This window comes from Aricia agestis, chromosome 17 (genome assembly GCF_905147365.1).
Source record: "Aricia agestis chromosome 17, ilAriAges1.1, whole genome shotgun sequence".
Taxonomy (NCBI): Eukaryota; Metazoa; Arthropoda; class Insecta; order Lepidoptera; family Lycaenidae; genus Aricia; species Aricia agestis.
The window spans coordinates 12,214,449-12,230,891 of NC_056422.1; the positions used below are offsets into that span (position 1 = coordinate 12,214,449).

General features: G+C 36.9%; 2 protein-coding genes across 2 annotated transcripts; one reads left to right on the forward strand and one right to left on the reverse strand.

Annotated features, from left to right (window-relative positions):
* Positions 1–150: 150 nt before the first annotated feature.
* LOC121735239 (voltage-dependent anion-selective channel-like) lies at positions 151–5,058 on the forward strand. Its single transcript, XM_042125994.1, has 6 exons — positions 151–279; positions 964–1,122; positions 1,324–1,487; positions 2,043–2,270; positions 3,457–3,665; positions 4,701–5,058. The coding sequence occupies exons 2-6, from the start codon at positions 967–969 to the stop codon at positions 4,790–4,792; spliced, it is 849 nt and encodes a 282-aa protein (XP_041981928.1). The 5' UTR covers positions 151–279; positions 964–966; the 3' UTR covers positions 4,793–5,058.
* Positions 5,059–5,342: 284 nt separating this feature from the next.
* On the reverse strand, positions 5,343–15,359 carry LOC121735238 (COP9 signalosome complex subunit 4). The gene is made up of 9 exons (XM_042125992.1): positions 15,157–15,359; positions 15,001–15,080; positions 14,476–14,627; positions 13,790–13,893; positions 13,398–13,583; positions 9,893–10,011; positions 7,951–8,105; positions 7,456–7,672; positions 5,343–5,492 (listed from the first exon to the last, which is right to left on the reverse strand). The coding sequence occupies exons 1-9, from the start codon at positions 15,237–15,239 to the stop codon at positions 5,359–5,361; spliced, it is 1,230 nt and encodes a 409-aa protein (XP_041981926.1). The 5' UTR covers positions 15,240–15,359; the 3' UTR covers positions 5,343–5,358.
* Positions 15,360–16,443: the final 1,084 nt, after the last annotated feature.

Below are 16,443 nucleotides of genomic sequence, written 5' to 3' on the forward strand. Positions count from 1 at the left end.
TGTATTGTAATACTTTGGAACTATTGAATATTTTTGAAGCTATATAATTAGTTTTATAATTTTTGAAATTTTCTTTTTATTTATTTATGATTTCTTAAATATAAATAAGTTGAAAGTGACAGAACATCAATAGCGCAATTCCGGTTTCGTGGAGCCACCTAGCGGAAGTTTTTCTAACTAGATTTGTCTTGTGGTTGGTTTCTCGAGGTGTAGTTCTTGTCAGAATTTCCCTGAATTTTATCGAATCTAAGTAGATTTAGTCGAATTACATATCCCACAGTAAGTATTTGGTTGAAATATTTCAACTATTTTATTTAATTTTGTGCACTATTTAACTAATACCGCTCCAAATTATACCGACTGGGCCGGGAGTCTTCTACGTCACACACGTGATTTCTAATCATTTTACTATTTTAATCGTTATTACTATACTTAATCAAGATATAGATCTGTTTTACTTTACCGGCGCGTCAATATTTCTTACCAATTTGTCTAGTAAAACCGTTTTCATAAAAACTATAACCAAATCAATTACGGTTTTTATTGAAATGTTCTAGATAATCTATAAGATTAAGGTCAAGTTTGTAATTAAAGTGTGTCTCTGGAGCTTTATTCTTTTAAAAACTGTTGCTACTGCTGTATTTTAGCTGTAACAAAAATGACTAGCAATTATGTATTGTTGTTATGTAATAGCTACAGAGTTGCAGACTGTATGCAAATGAAGACCTCGACCCTGACACATCTGGCAAACTGCAAAATACAATTTACAAAACCAAAAATTCAGAGCATTAGTTATATTTCTATGCCATACACAAGTTATGAATACCTATCATTTGACCAAACTAGGTATATAACTAGTACTCATTTATGTATGCCCAGTTTAATTTCTGTCAAGTTAAGTGGTGGATAGCCTATTCGACACTTAAATTATATTAACTTACGACAATATCTTTATCTTAACAGAAAATGGCCCCACCATACTATGCTGATCTCGGAAAGAAGGCCAATGATGTCTTCTCTAAGGGCTACCACTTCGGTGTGTTCAAACTTGATCTCAAGACCAAGAGCGAGTCTGGTGTTGAATTCAACAGTGGAATTACCTCCAACCAAGAAAGCGGCAAGGTATATTATTGACTATAATAGTCATAAGTTTTAACTAAAATATAATGTAATACATTAAAATTGACGATTGACAATTGTATACAATATATATGATTTACTGAAACTTGTGGAATAGTAGGTACCTTTTGTTTGTCTATTGATTATTAAAGTGACTTCAAATATTGTAATTGTATTGTAATAAAACCTATTTCTTTGATGCAGGTATTTGGCACCTTGTCTTCCAAATATGCCGTGAAAGACTACGGACTTACGTTCACAGAGAAGTGGAACACAGACAACACTCTGGCCACTGATATCACCATCCAGGACAAAATTGCAGCTGGACTGAAAGTAACCCTGGAGGGAACCTTTGCACCACAGACAGGGTAAGCTTTGGTGCAAATTCTTATCTAATGCTAAGTACTCACATACGGTTTTGCTCGACAGTTTTACTCCAAATCGAAGGAAATGACATATTTGACATATTTAATTCCATCGAGCTGGCTCGAAGCTAGCCTTTGAGCTGTCAGTTTTGCGGCCCACACGGTGGTTATTGCTTGATATGGAGTAAAACTATCAAACAAAACCGTATGTACTGTATGTACTTAGCTTTAGGCCCATTAGCACTGGCTTATTGCTAATCCTGTAATGAAATATCACCCTATTCATATTTACATAGGACAAAAGAGATAACAAGATTCAGTCCAATAATTAATTTTCAGATTTGCCAAAATAGATCTCAAATTACAAAAAAAAATAATTTAATTTACTCTTTCAGATTTAAAATAATTAGCATAATTTAAATTTTTCATTTTATGTTATAAGAATCTCATTGTATTTTGTCTGATTGGTATATCTAAATGAGAAAATATGAATTAGGTTTAAAAATAAGATAAATTTACTCAAATGGCTGTAAATACAATATTGTTTATCAATTTTAGAAGCAAATCTGGCAAGCTAAAGACGTCTTTCGCCAACGACATCATCGCTTTGAACACCAACGTCAATTTGGACTTAGCCGGCCCCGTAGTAGACATCGCTGCTGTGCTCAGCTACCAGGGCTGGTTGGCTGGTGCCCAGACGCAACTGGATACACAGAAGGCCAAGTTCTCCAAGAACAACATCTCCCTGGGCTACCAGACCCATGACTTTGTTCTGCACACCCACATGTGAGTATTTATAAATAAATAAAAAAGTAAAAATAAAAAAAATTGTGCATTTTATAAAAAAAATATATTTTTTTTATGGTTGATTTACATAATTGCCTATTAAGTTTATATTTCAATGTGAAATGTTCTGAATATATAAGAATTATTTTATCATCCATGTTTAAAATATAATACTTTTTTTTTAACTTAAAACTTATTCTAGAATAATGTTGTCTAGCAAAATTATAAAATTTTATGTTCATTTGAATTTCCTTATGTTAATATCATTTCATAGTAAATTATGATTCAAGTGCTATTTAAATGTCTTTTTCAAGGCCTTCGTAAGGTTTGCTGTGGTTTTGTTTTCATAATCTGAGTTTACATTAATATAACATCGAAGAGCAAAAACTTTAGTTTCTGTTGTTTGCGTTGCAGTACAATTTTAAAACTACATTTTTCTTAGTTTTATAGTAGGCATTAAATTCATTACTACCAAAACAAGTTTTACCAGTTTTTTAATAAAATACATAAAAATGGTTTTATTTCTCAATCAAATACTTCCAGAACGTTGTTACTACTGGTGCCTACCACCGGTTCGGGAACTAACCCGGCAAGAAGAACTGACATAGGAAATTCACATGGACGGGGACAATGTTTTGATACCTTCCTATGAGTGCTTGACTTACAGTCATAAACTTTGGGAAAAGCACCAGTACGCCATATGGATTATCCCTATGACGTACACCAGCCATTCCCAAAGTGGGCGATCACGCCCCCTTGTGGGCACTCAAGATCTGAAGGGGGGGTGTGGGACCCCGAAAAAAAATGGGGGTGTTGTGTAGAGGCTTGGGAGTGATTTATTTCATCAGGATGCATTTTAAATTGACACAATGGGGGTGCTAAAATATAATTTGTTCTTAAAGTGGCTTGGGGTTAAGCGGCAGACAAAATAAGTTTGGGAACCTCTGACATACACAGTACACATGCTCATTTTCTCATCAGTACAGTCCATCAATCTGGTAAAGATTGACGTGAAACTGAATGTCTAAACCACGGATTGATGGACTAATCATTTGTTTATTATGTATTTTTCGGTCATCAGTTGGGCAATTACAGATTGATGGACTGAACAGATTGACCATGTAACCTAAGTAAAATTAAGTCTATGACATAATTTTACCAAACTACAAAATATTTTTTTTTTCAGTGACAACGGCAAGGACTGCTCCGGTACGATATACCAGAAGGTGTCGGACAAGCTGGACTGCGGTGTCAACATGAAGTGGTCGTCGGGCTCCAGCGACACGCAGTTCGGAGTCGGCGCCAAGTACGCCCTGGACGGGGACGCCTCCCTGCACGCTAAAATCAACAACAAATCCCTTATCGGTCTCGGTTACCAACAAAAGCTGCGTGACGGTGAGTCTTGATTTCGGTTTTTTTTTAATTCCAAAGATAAAAGTAATTAATAGTACGACGTCGTCGATTACGATTACTAAGAGTATTAAGAGTACTATCACTTATCAGTGAAGCATGTGCCAAAAGGAACAGTAAGAAATAGTTTTTTGCAAACATGTCTGTATAATAAAGTTTATGTGCAAAATATTCACCCATTATTTCGTAACTTTTCTTTATCAGTCTTATCAAACATCATATGATTTTTCACAATAACATTTTTATCTCACATGGAGTAATAGAACTAGCTGTTGCCTAGCGTTTTTTTTAGTTTCACACTACTAATAATAAAGAGTAAGGAAAAGTAACTCCGTCAAAAAACATGTTCTACAATACGTCTAGTCAAAAATGTGTTCACATTTTCAATACTTTTGCAATATTTAGGTGGCCTTGAGCGGTAGCAGGCTGACATTACATGACAGTTCAAAAGGAACCAAATTAAAAATGGTAATGGTGTGGGAGTTATGTTTCCTTGGTTTTTATTATTCGTAGGCTCAACAAAATAATTTCATATTTTATAGTCTGTCAAAAAAGTGAAGAAATTAAAAAAGTTCTAATCAATATGTATAAGAAAAAAGTGATGACACTACGATGTTGCCACTTTTTAATTTCTTCACTTTCTTGTGACGCTAGGTAATAATACCTAGCGTCACAATAAAGGTAATGGAACACTATAAGCTCATAAGGTATTGAGTATTTTTCTACCACTAGAACGATATAACACATAGCGTGTGTATAAACACACGCTATGTGTTATATCGTTCTAATGAACAGTGCGTTAGAACGATATGAAGAACAACAATATGCATAGGAATCAACAGAAGATGGTGGACCTACGTAATTTGGTCGCGTTATGTCGAGCCCACCCAACGAATCAACATAACCCGATTAAATGACGTAGGTCCGCAATCTTTAATAAAGCTCAAAATACCAAGACGAATATTGAGCGTGCAATATTCTTATAAGTAGAAGCTTTAACATAATAAACCATTTTTCCAGGTGTGACCCTGACGCTATCTGCGGCCATCGACGGCCAGAACTTCAACGCCGGCGGCCACAAGGTCGGTCTGGCTCTGGAGCTCGAACCCTAAGCATTTAACCGCGAAGGCTTTCTAGTATAATAGTTGACACAGCCAGAAACTGTTATCGGAGAGCGTAGAACAGTTCAAGCTTACAGTATTCTATCGGAGAATATTTTCTTGAAGTTGTGACGTCATTTTCCTAATAGCCGTAGCATCCGTCACGCATTCACACTCTGTAATTCATTTGAACTATCTATTTACAGTCCGTGTAACGTCTTGTAAATAATTTGATGTGTAATTAACTGATTGAATGAGAATATAATAGTCTGTTGGAATCATTGTTTTTCTTGTCCCCTATCGATTTTGGGCGTGAAAGCTTTGAGAAATTGAAGGCTACACCATGTCTCCATGCAATATTATTTATATTCGGTGTTTGCACACGGAACATTATCACTAGTATGTTTATAAATTATTTCTCGCTAGACAGGCCTACCTAATTTGGTTGGGTTTAAAAAAAACCAATAAAATTGGCCAGTTGACATGACAATTTCCATAACCCGACCAAAATAACGAATCCTACTGCCTATGAATCATCTCTGGTGGTAAATAATAAACACAGTTCATTAGTAAAAAGTTTATTGTATCATCTCCTCCTCCATGAGTTTGGCCATCCACTCTGGTTCTGCGGCCGCGATCTTCTCTATGAGGCTGTTGACTTGGTAGCACAAACTCTGGATCTGCTTATCCCACTGCGGGAGAATTTCACGAGCTGGTGAGGAAGAGGAAAAAAATAGTCAAGAGCGCGTTCAGGAGAAAAAGAAAATAGTAAAGAGAAAGTTGATGACGAATTAAGATTTAAGACTACAAATATAATAATCTCACTTCATCCTCATAGTCTTGTATTTTTACAACACGCGACCTGGTAGGTAAGTCTGTTAGATAGTAGACAAAACCAGTAATACATATTGTAAAAGATATAATCTTTGTAAGCATGTTTACACACGCGCTGCAGCGGCAGCGGCACCGCCACCGCGGCGGCGCCGCTACATACTCATCCTTGTATTTCAATGGGCCCTTTTCACACGGCGCCGCCGCGGCGGCGAGCGGAGCCGCAGTTTTCAACAAACATACGAGACTTGTCGGACCCATGAACGCGCCGCAGAATCTGCGGTGGAGACACCGCAGGTTTTGCGGCGGCAAAAAACGCTGCTGCTGCGGCGCCGTGTGTAAACAGCCTAACCTCTATATAACTGTGAAAATAGTCTCTACGTAAAAAAAACACAATTAATTTTGTTATCACAGAAACGGAATAATTACATTTACACCGTTAAAGAACCATAAAATCGCCAGACCGTGATCGTGACGACAAAAGGGGAACAACCCCGTTTCTTAAAAATCAATATTTTACCGGCAAATTTTTTGTTGGCACTTGAAAATGTGCCAAGTATGGGCTGTCCGGTTGCCAAACGCAGTTTTATTGAATACAGGGAAATGGAAGATACGTTGAATCGTGGGTATTACGTAAATATATATCGATTTTTAAGTGACCGTGAGCAAGTAGACGTCGGCATGTTGTTATGCCATATGTCGCAAAGTGATCCAATACCGCAAAATGCGAAAATATTAAGTATACCATTAAAGACATATTACATGCACATATTATGACATAATGGAATAGAACCAGACAATAACACCAATAAAATGCCAAATCCGTTTAGTATGTTTGTGTGAAGAAGTAATTTAAAACATATGCACTTATTTATTGTATGGAGTTTAAGTGAAAATCTTCATTTAAGTCATCATTAAGGGCTCTCATACATAGCTTAGCATTTTTGCTATAGTTGTAAGCTGTGCGTTTGTAACGACACTTTTCTGTCGTGTCGTTACAACCTTTCCTCTTAATTTTTTCCATATTTTTTCTGTCCCTTTTGCAAAGTGCGATAAGGAACTTCGTTCCAAAAAATGACATTGCGACGCGATGCGAATTCGCAGTTATGTGTGGAAACCCTTTATGAGTCTAAGTGCGGCCGTTAGCCCTTCGTAGCTTTTGTTCACTCTGCGTGTAGACTGTAGTCGTGAGCGACGGTTATGACTGCTCGCTGATCATAGGGACCTAAACGTAATTATAACTACATAATATGTATAACGTCTTACAACACCAAGAACGCAAAACTGACCGCTTGAACGCTTGACCGCGTGACTGCTCTGTCTGATAGGATATTATGACAATCGATGCGGGCGGTGTCCTATCTCCCGCGGCCCGCCTCCATCTAGCTGGCTTTGGATATCTAGGATCTATGTAATCACTCTCAAAATGCACTCTCGCGCTGATCTGATCGATATGGCCGTGCATGCGTCCCTTGCTGATCATGTGGCTGGCCATGCGCTCGGCGTCATACTTCCCACCTCTTCTAATGCCCGCTCCACACTCTCGCGAGATAATCGTGAGAATCTTCAGAGAACCTTCAAGATGCCCGCTCCACACTCTCCGGAGAATTTCGGGAGAATATGAGAAAATGAGAATCTGTGAAGATTCTCACAAATATGTCGCGAGAGTGTGGAGCGGGCATTACTTACCTTGGAAATCAATGATATAGGATCTCACTTTCAAAATCTAACGCTGATCTGATCGATGTGTCCGTGCATGCGTCCCTCGCTGATCATGTGACTGTCATAACTCCCGCCTCCCTCTAACTTACTTTGGAGATCAACGATCTAGGATCTATACTCACTCTCAAAATGCACTCTCGCGCTGATCTGATCGATGTGTCCGTGCATGCGGCCCTCGCTGATCATGTGGCTGGCGATGCGCTCGGCGCGCGCGGGCGGCGTCTCCAGCAATGCGCCGAGCTCAGCAAACGTGATGTTGTTGTACAGCTTGCTGGCCGACAGCAGGTTGTGTTCGAACACCGCGCGGTCCAAGATGGATGACCCGTCTGATGTTGTCGCCTGGATAAATTGCAATAATTATAAAGTACGCTGAGGAAGTACAAGGTGTTAAGTCCTAAGGAATAAGGAAGGATTGAAAAAAAAAAGTTGTTATAATTTAAAAAAAAAGGTTTTCTTTGTTTATCATACGACAGCAAAAGCAAGCAGAATTTTTATTATTGGTTGGTATAATATAATATTATGTTGCGTCGATCTAAAAAACTTTGATAGCGCGATGCAAGATCGTACCCTGTTTGGTCCGATATAGGCAGAAATAATTAACCCTTCCTTCAACAAACCTTCTGATGCGTCTGCATGAGCGCCTCGAACTCCTGGAGCTCGGAGCGCCTGATGATGCGGTCGAGGTACATCTTCTCCAGGATGCTGTACGCCGGCAGCTGCTGGCAGCGCTCGTCCTTGAACAGCGTTGCCAGCATCCGGGAACGCTGTTGACCTGTGGGATTACATGGGATTTATAGACAGACTAGTGGTCCGCCCCGGCTTCACCCGAGGTACATACATAGCCTATAGCAGTCAGGGACATCTCAGGTACACATGTATATGAAATAAATTTTTAAATTGGTCCAGTAGTTCCTGAGATTATCGCCTTAAAAAGAAACAAACTCTTCAGCTTTACAATATTAACTTTAGATATCGGTCCGAAATCCTCCGCACGACAAACATCGACAGTGTAATTTATGGCTTATCTTTTTTTTTTAATTATAACGTTCCAAAAAATCTATATATATAAAACTCAAAGGTCTGACTGATTGACATAGTGATCTAGCAACGCACAGTCCAAACCACTGGACGGATTGGACTGAAATTTGGCATGCAGGTAGATGTTATGACGTAGGCATCCGCTAAGAAAGGATTTTGATAAATTCCAACCCCAAGGGGTTCAAATAGGGGATGAAAGGTTGTATATAATAATGCTTCTTAACGCGGGCGAAGCCGCGGGCAAAAGCTCGTGTGGCAATAAGCGTTGTGGCCGCAAAGGAAGATTTTCCGACCGAGCGAGGTGTTGTGCTCGGTCAGGCCATAAAGTTAATATACCTAGCGGAATAGAGAAACAAAGGCCTGAGCAAGCGAGATGTTACTATCAGTAACACTGCGTGGTAAAAAGAGACGTGTGATACATGACAGCAGCACTCTTTTTTTGACGTCCAGTCGGCACGTGCCGCACGTTGACAATTTAATCTCATAGAATTCATGTTCAATCATGCTTGTGTAAGTGTATACGTACACATATTTTTACACACAGATGAAACCAATTTCGGTTTCGTTTGACAGCTCGAGATTGTTGCTCTATTCCGCTAGGTATAATAACTTTATGGGTCAGGCTGGTAGGAGCCCACGTGATTAATTTCAGCTGTCGTATATAATATTATACCAACGCACTTAGAAAACTTCGATAGCGCGATGCAGGAATGTGGCGCTAATTGTGGGTAACGTTACAAAAACAAGATAATTTATCTATATCTATAACTAAAAGGGTTACCTCTGGAGGTCGAACAAAGAAAAGTGGACCAAATATCTAACAGAATGGTACCCAAATGGAAAAAGAAAACAAGGAAGACAATGTAAAAGGAAGATGACCTACCAAAGAACTGGAGAAGAGATTGTAAAGACAAAACTATGTGGCGTAATCTCGAGGAGTCTATAGGCCTATGTATATAGTATGTACAACCAACAAGGATTTTTTTTTGTGTAATTATGTAAATGTAAAATAATTGTTGTGAATAAAGGCTTATCTTATTTCTAAAAGGGTTATATCATTTTATTTTGCTCTACGTCACCACAAAGCAGCGGCGGCATGGGTGGCTAGACCAATGCCGGTAGAATATGAAAGGTGTGTGTGACAGATGTGTAGGTGGCAAAGTGGCATTTTATCGGTCCAAAATAATCTCATTGTCGGTGAAGTTCCGGCGACGGCGTCGGGGGACAAACAAACTTAATCAAGTTGCATTTAAGTTTTCTGCATTTTAGTTTTGACTTGGTAAAGGCCAAGGACAGTTCTGTCACTACATAAGATATTATTGGAACGAAGTTCCTTATCGCGCGTTGCGAAAGGGGGCTAATCGGAAAAAATGAAGACCAAAAGTTGTAACAACACTTTTTGCAATAGTTGTAAGCCGTGCGGAGTACGCGTGTTTCTCTGGCTGTCTCTCTCTCTCATAGAAAGCAACTTCGTTCCATCCGGGTGTCCCTTGACACCTCTCAAGTTTTATATAACCTTACCTGCTGATGCAAGCACTGTGCAAATCAGAGCATTCCTGAGGCAGGTCATACGCTCATCCTCATGAATTATATTCCTGTATGACAACTCATTGTATCTTTGTGCAGCTTCTATGAATTTTCTGTAAGAAATAAAAATTAAAAACAACTTTTCAATAGCTACCAAAATATACAAACTTCGAAACTAGCAACTTTATTTAGAAGTAAGCCATAGTACACATAATATGTATGTAAATCTGTAATTTTAGTCAAAGTCAAAGTCAAAGTAAGAAACTCGCACGGGGCCATCTTTTACCAAAAAGATGGAAAATTACAATGTCATTATGACTAAATAAGAAATAAAAAAACTAAATACAACCAGTGTACAATATTACAATAAAATAATATACAGAAACAGCTCTGCAGGGGGCAACCTTATTGCCACGGTGTACTATCATTCATGAAATCAGTAACCTTATAGTATGCTTTGGTACACAAACGTTCTTTAACAACTTTTTTAAATTTATTAATTGACAGATTTTGAACGTTTTCTGGGATTTTATTATAAAGGCGTATACATTGACCTTTAAAAGAATTTTTGACTTTAGTAAGTCTAGTCACCGGAATTTCAAGCTTATGTTTATTACGAGTATTTCTCCCATGGGTATCACATTTTTTCTTGAATTCATATATATTCTTTTTAACATATAATACATTTGATAGGACATATTGAGAAGCAACAGTTAAGATTCCAGTTTCCTTAAATTTTTCTCTAAGTGAAGTATTACGGGCTAGCTTATAGATTGCCCGAACAGCTCGCTTCTGCAGCACAAAAATTGTATTTATATCTGCAGCATTGCCCCACAGCAAAATGCCGTAGGACATAATACTATGAAAGTAACTAAAATACACTAGACATGCAGCTGTTGTTTCATCAGAAAATTGTCTTATCTTACTTACTGCATATGCTGCTGAACTGAGTTTGTCGGCCAACCCAGCAATATGAGGGCCCCACTGAAGCTTGGAATCTAGTGTTATACCTAAAAATACAGCTGTATCCACTAGTTCCATAGTATCACCATTTAAAAGCACATTGGTTTCCGTTTGCCTTACATTGGGCAGTGTGAATTTAATACATTTGGTTTTTTTACTATTGAGTAAAAGATTATTAACGCTGAACCAATGTACAATCTTTGAGAGAGCATTATTTACTTCGTCATAACACGCATTAAGCCGTTTGATATTGAATGTAAGCGATGTATCATCAGCAAATAATACTATCCCATGTTTATCTTTGATTAAGAATGGCAGGTCATTTATATAAATAAGAAATAGGAAGGGTCCTAAAATAGACCCCTGTGGGACCCCCATTTCAATTTTAGCACCAGCAGATTTTTTACCATTTATCTCAACCCTCTGAGTTCTGTTTGACAAGTACGATTTTAGGAGGGCGAGTGCTGTGCCTTTTATGCCATAGTGACAGAGTTTCCTGACCAATGTTTTGTGTTGCACGCAGTCAAAAGCCCTTGAGAGATCGCAAAAAACTCCTAGAGCATCCTGCGACGTCTCCCAGGCATTAAAAATACTACTGATCAATTCAACGCCTGCGTCTGTAGTAGACCGTCCCTTTGTAAATTCAAATTGTTTATTATGTAAAATATTATTTATATTAAAGTGCGTTATTAATTGATTCAGTATTATCTTTTCATAAATTTTACTCAATGTGGGTAAGATAGATATAGGTCGGAAATTCATGGGTCCGACTTACTACCAGATTTAAAAAGAGGTAAAACTTTACTGTGTTTCATTAGATCAGGAAATATGCCACTTTTTATACAATCATTAAAAATAGTCGCTAAGTAGGGCGCGATAACATCGATTATAGATTTAATAACTTTAATTGATAGGCCCCACAAGTGGGTAGTGTTCTTAATATTTAATAAATTAAAAGTTTTTATAATGTCTTGAGGACCTACTTCTTTAAATCTAAAATCGATAACACATTCATTTATCTTTAAGTAACAATAGAGCATCATCAGGTGAGTCCTTTATGTTTCTTGTGATCGAAACTGGAATGTCAGCAAAAAATTTCTCAAAAGCAGTCGCAACATCATTGTCGGAAGTTATATTTTTGTTATCTATATTTAATTATAAATCTGAGTTGTGACTGGCGACTCTTCCAGTTTCACTTGCTATTATTTGCCATGTTGTCTTTACTTTTCTTTTTGAATTCTTAATTTTATTTCTAATTTGAATATATTTTGCAGCCCTACAAACTTGCTTAAATATTTTAGAATATAATCTTACATAGTTTTTAAAGAGTTCACTTTGATTTACAGTTCTTTCATTATAAAGATCATACAATTATAATCTGCTTTTCATAATACCTGGTGTAGCCCATACACACACACATTTACTCTTATTATTTTTGCCAACTGTTTTAGAGGTGAAGGTGGTATCAAAATTGTTTTTAATTAATTTGAAAAGTTTACCAAATGTCATATCTGGGCTACTATGATATTCTAAATTTCCAATCTTAGATATAATTTCACCCCTAAACTTCTCAATATGTTTATCATTAATTGGGATACAAGTATGTTTGTTTTTACATACTTTTTTGAAATTTTTATTCATGGGGAAAATAGCTCGCTGTCCAGAGTGATCAGCGGAGCTAAAATGGTCACATTTAGCAATTCCTCTCAATTAGTTCAGCAAATGAATTGTCAAAACTGTCAAACTGACAAATGTCATATTAGTACGAATTACTAGATATGAATTGCAAGCAGACTTGCATTTCGCGATTTAAAGATTAAAAGAATGAATCATAACATGATTCATAATGTGATTCTTCAAAGCGACCATTTTAGCCCCGCAGAGCTTAGTATGTTTATCACTTCTTTATATAAGGGGTCTAAATTGGTAAAAATATTATCAATGCATGTTAGCAGAGTTGCCATTGATCCTTGTGGGTTCAAAAAACAAGTATGTCAAATTATATGATTTTAACAAAGAAGTAAATCTAACAGTGGTCGAATTATTGTCTAAAATATTTATATTAAAATCACCACAAAGTAAAATTTGTTTGTTAGATGCACTTATTTTTGTTAATAAAATCTCCATGTCCTTTTCAAATATATCATACCCAACCCTAATGGAGGCCTGTATACGCATATAATAATAAAGTTTCCCACCTCTATGCAGGCTATTTCTGTTGTTCGTTCTGTAGAGAGGCTCACTATGTCTTTACGTTCCTTATATTTTAAATTCTTGTTGATTAGTACAAGTGAACCACCTCTTATGGTTTTTTTTCTGCAGAAAGAACTAGCCAGCTGGTGCATACTAAAATTAATTTTAGTATGCACCAGCTGGCTAGTTCTTCATTATTTCATTTTTTTTGAACCAACGTTCAGTAATACATAAAATATCTACATTATTGTTATTTAAAAATAAATCAATAGTATATTTTTTTATTTTTTTTATAGGCAGATTTTCACTTTTGTTAATTAATATGTTATTTAAAAATGTTTACCTTCTGTAATCCAAAACCCTAGCATAGCACACTTTGTAATATATCTGGAGCTGTTCATTAGTTGTCTCCGCCTGCAGCAGCGAGGCTCGGTTTACAAAGGCCTCAGCCTGCACCGGGTCATCCACTTCCAAGTATAGTCTTGCTATCTTCAAGTAAGTTTCAAGCTTATAATCTACAGAGTATTGCCTGAAAAAAGGTATGAGAAAGTTAAATTTTACACTATTCTTATTGAAATTAGGAGAAAATTATTAATATTAAAGTCTCTTTCTCCTCTTGTCTTATTGTGTTACATTTTAAAAAGTTGCTAGAGAACACCACTCATTTGTGAAATGTAACTGTTGTCATACAAAATTATGATTTGCTGAGTCAGTTATTTTGATTTGAACACATACTTTTGGCCAGTCTCCAATGGTATACCAACAAGTACATTGGCTGCCTCCTTCCAGTTCTGATTTCTTTCATATATGTCAGCCAAATGTTGCCTTATACTAGCCACCTGCAATCATCAAAATGCTTTTAACATATAAGTGTTATTACTAGAATTCCATAATGATGGTAACAGATCCTTTGCGCTTACATTTTGATTTTTAATAAAGTTTTTTTTTTAAATGAAATAAGGGGGCAAACGAGCAAACGGGTCACCTGATGGAAAGCAACTTCCGTCGCCTAGGGACACTCGCAGCATCAGAAGAGCTGCAAGTGCGTTGCCGACCTTTTAAGAGGGAATAGGGTAATAGAGGAGGGTAGGGAAGGGAATAGTTGAGGGTAGGGAAGGGAATAGAGTAGGGGTTAGGGGATTGGGCCTCCGGTAAAATCACTCACTCGGCGAAACACAGCGCAAGCGCTGTTTCACACCGGTTTTCTGTGAGAATGTGGTATTTATCCGGTCGAGCCGGCCCATTCGTGCCGAAGCATGGCACTCCCACATATAAAGTTAGAGGTATCTTGGTATTTTTCAGTTTAACAATGTTTTATTTTATTTGGAGAGTGGTCTACATAGTCATAATATCATAATATTATTATAAACTTCCTGTACTAAAAATGAATTATGGATAAAAATATACAAATATGGGTTTACCTGCTCCTCAAAGGAAATAACTCTAGGTTGAATGACATCTAAAGCAAAATGTGACACTTCCTGTGAAACATTGTCGGGCAGCAGGGCCAAGTGAGAGCTGACATCTGTGAGGAGCTGGCGTGATATCACAAGACTTACATTCTCGTTCACAACTGAAAATAAAAAGCATAGTTTTAATGAAAAGAAGACATTTTTATATACAATCTGCTTTAATACCTCGATTGTGGGAATCGCAGACACAATAGATTTTCAATTGTTATGCGACAGCCAGGTGCCGCTTGGGGATTAATGGGTTAATAGTCTTAGCACTATGCAATGCAGAAAATCTATTAATTATAAACCTTTGAGAACACTCAATGGATTTCAGAGGAAGCAATATAAATACTGTTTGATGGAAATAAAACGTATAGCAATTTGGATGATCTAAAACTGAATAGTGTGCAAAACCCTATTTTTGCTTAGCAATCTTTAAGGTGTGACCAGTACTATGTGTCAATGAAAACTATCACTATGTAAAGTACTTACTAGCTTCTACAAATACTTTAAGACCCTCCACAAGCTCTCTTTCGGGGTTGTTCAGAATCTCCAACAAAACACTGCGGTACCTAGTATAGAAGATTGATACTTTATATAAGACTGAATTATTATTAAAATGTTGCGAAAACGATAGTCAAAACTCACTTTTCGGCCTGATCCTTATGGAGACCTCCAGAATTTCTGAGTTCACTTAAATATTGCCGTAACCCTTGCAAGCTTAACGCCATAGCTTTAGCGTAATTTTGACTGAGAGTATAGAAATTCCAATACTTAAGGTTTCCTTCAATATATTTGATTTGAAGCCTTTTCTATACAACATTAATATTTTTATATTTCTAACAAAATTTCTGAAATCAGTATTTTTTTTTGTTTTCGACAAGTTTGATGTTTTTTTTTAATAAATTTTGACATCTATACTTCTGTTTTTTTTTAAACTCACAATAATCCAGCAAAGTATTTAAAACAGCTGAGCCAGAGTTTAAAAAAAAATAATAATTTTGTAAACGATGTGTTATAAGTTATAACTTATAGACTTATAATAGTGCTTATAAGTTATAACTCTAGTCACTTAGTGTCTACTGTCTAGTCATCCGCTAAACGGATGAATAACATAAATTCAAATTTTTATTTGCAACCAAGTACATATATAAATCAACATACATTCCGCTTAACGGACGACTGGCAACCGAAGCCTAGTTGCGTCCGCTAAACAGATAAATATTTACACAATCTGATATCAATAATAACTTAGTTTTTTCTCAAAACAGGAGAAAAATACGCAACACTAACGACGCGACCGATTCTCGGGGCGAAGCCTTCTAAAATTTTATTCTTAAGCGTTTCATCAAATAGTTCCTTTGCCGTCATGTTGGCACTAATGCAAATTAGTGTTGCCTCATTATCCTTACTGTGCTACCTAAAATTAGGGGAGATAATAATATGTTATCACAAAATACTTTTAATAATTCCTTATAGAAAATTATATATAATTCTAACTTTCGCCCGCGGCTCATCCTACGTTAACGTCTATCCCTCGGGGACCGTTCTTTTTCCCGGGATGAAAGGTACCCACTACCCTATGTCCTTCTCCATACCCCAAATAGCGTGTACCTATGAAAGTTTCATGATGATCCGCTTAGTACTTTATGCGTGAAGGCATAACAAACAAAGTCACTTTCGCATTTACTAGCTAAAAGCCGAGCTTTGTGAAAGCTCGCGTCGTTACACCTTGACTGACTGATGATAACAGTGTTATCATCAGCTTGACTGACTGATGATAACACATTTACATGTATATAAAAATTACTATGTCAAAGCACAAATCAATAGGTGATAGTTTTTCCGTAAAGTGTACCACAAAATGTACAGGTTGTGGGATATACTCGCTTCGCTCGCCCTGATAAAAATAAGTACCCGTACCCGCGACTTCGT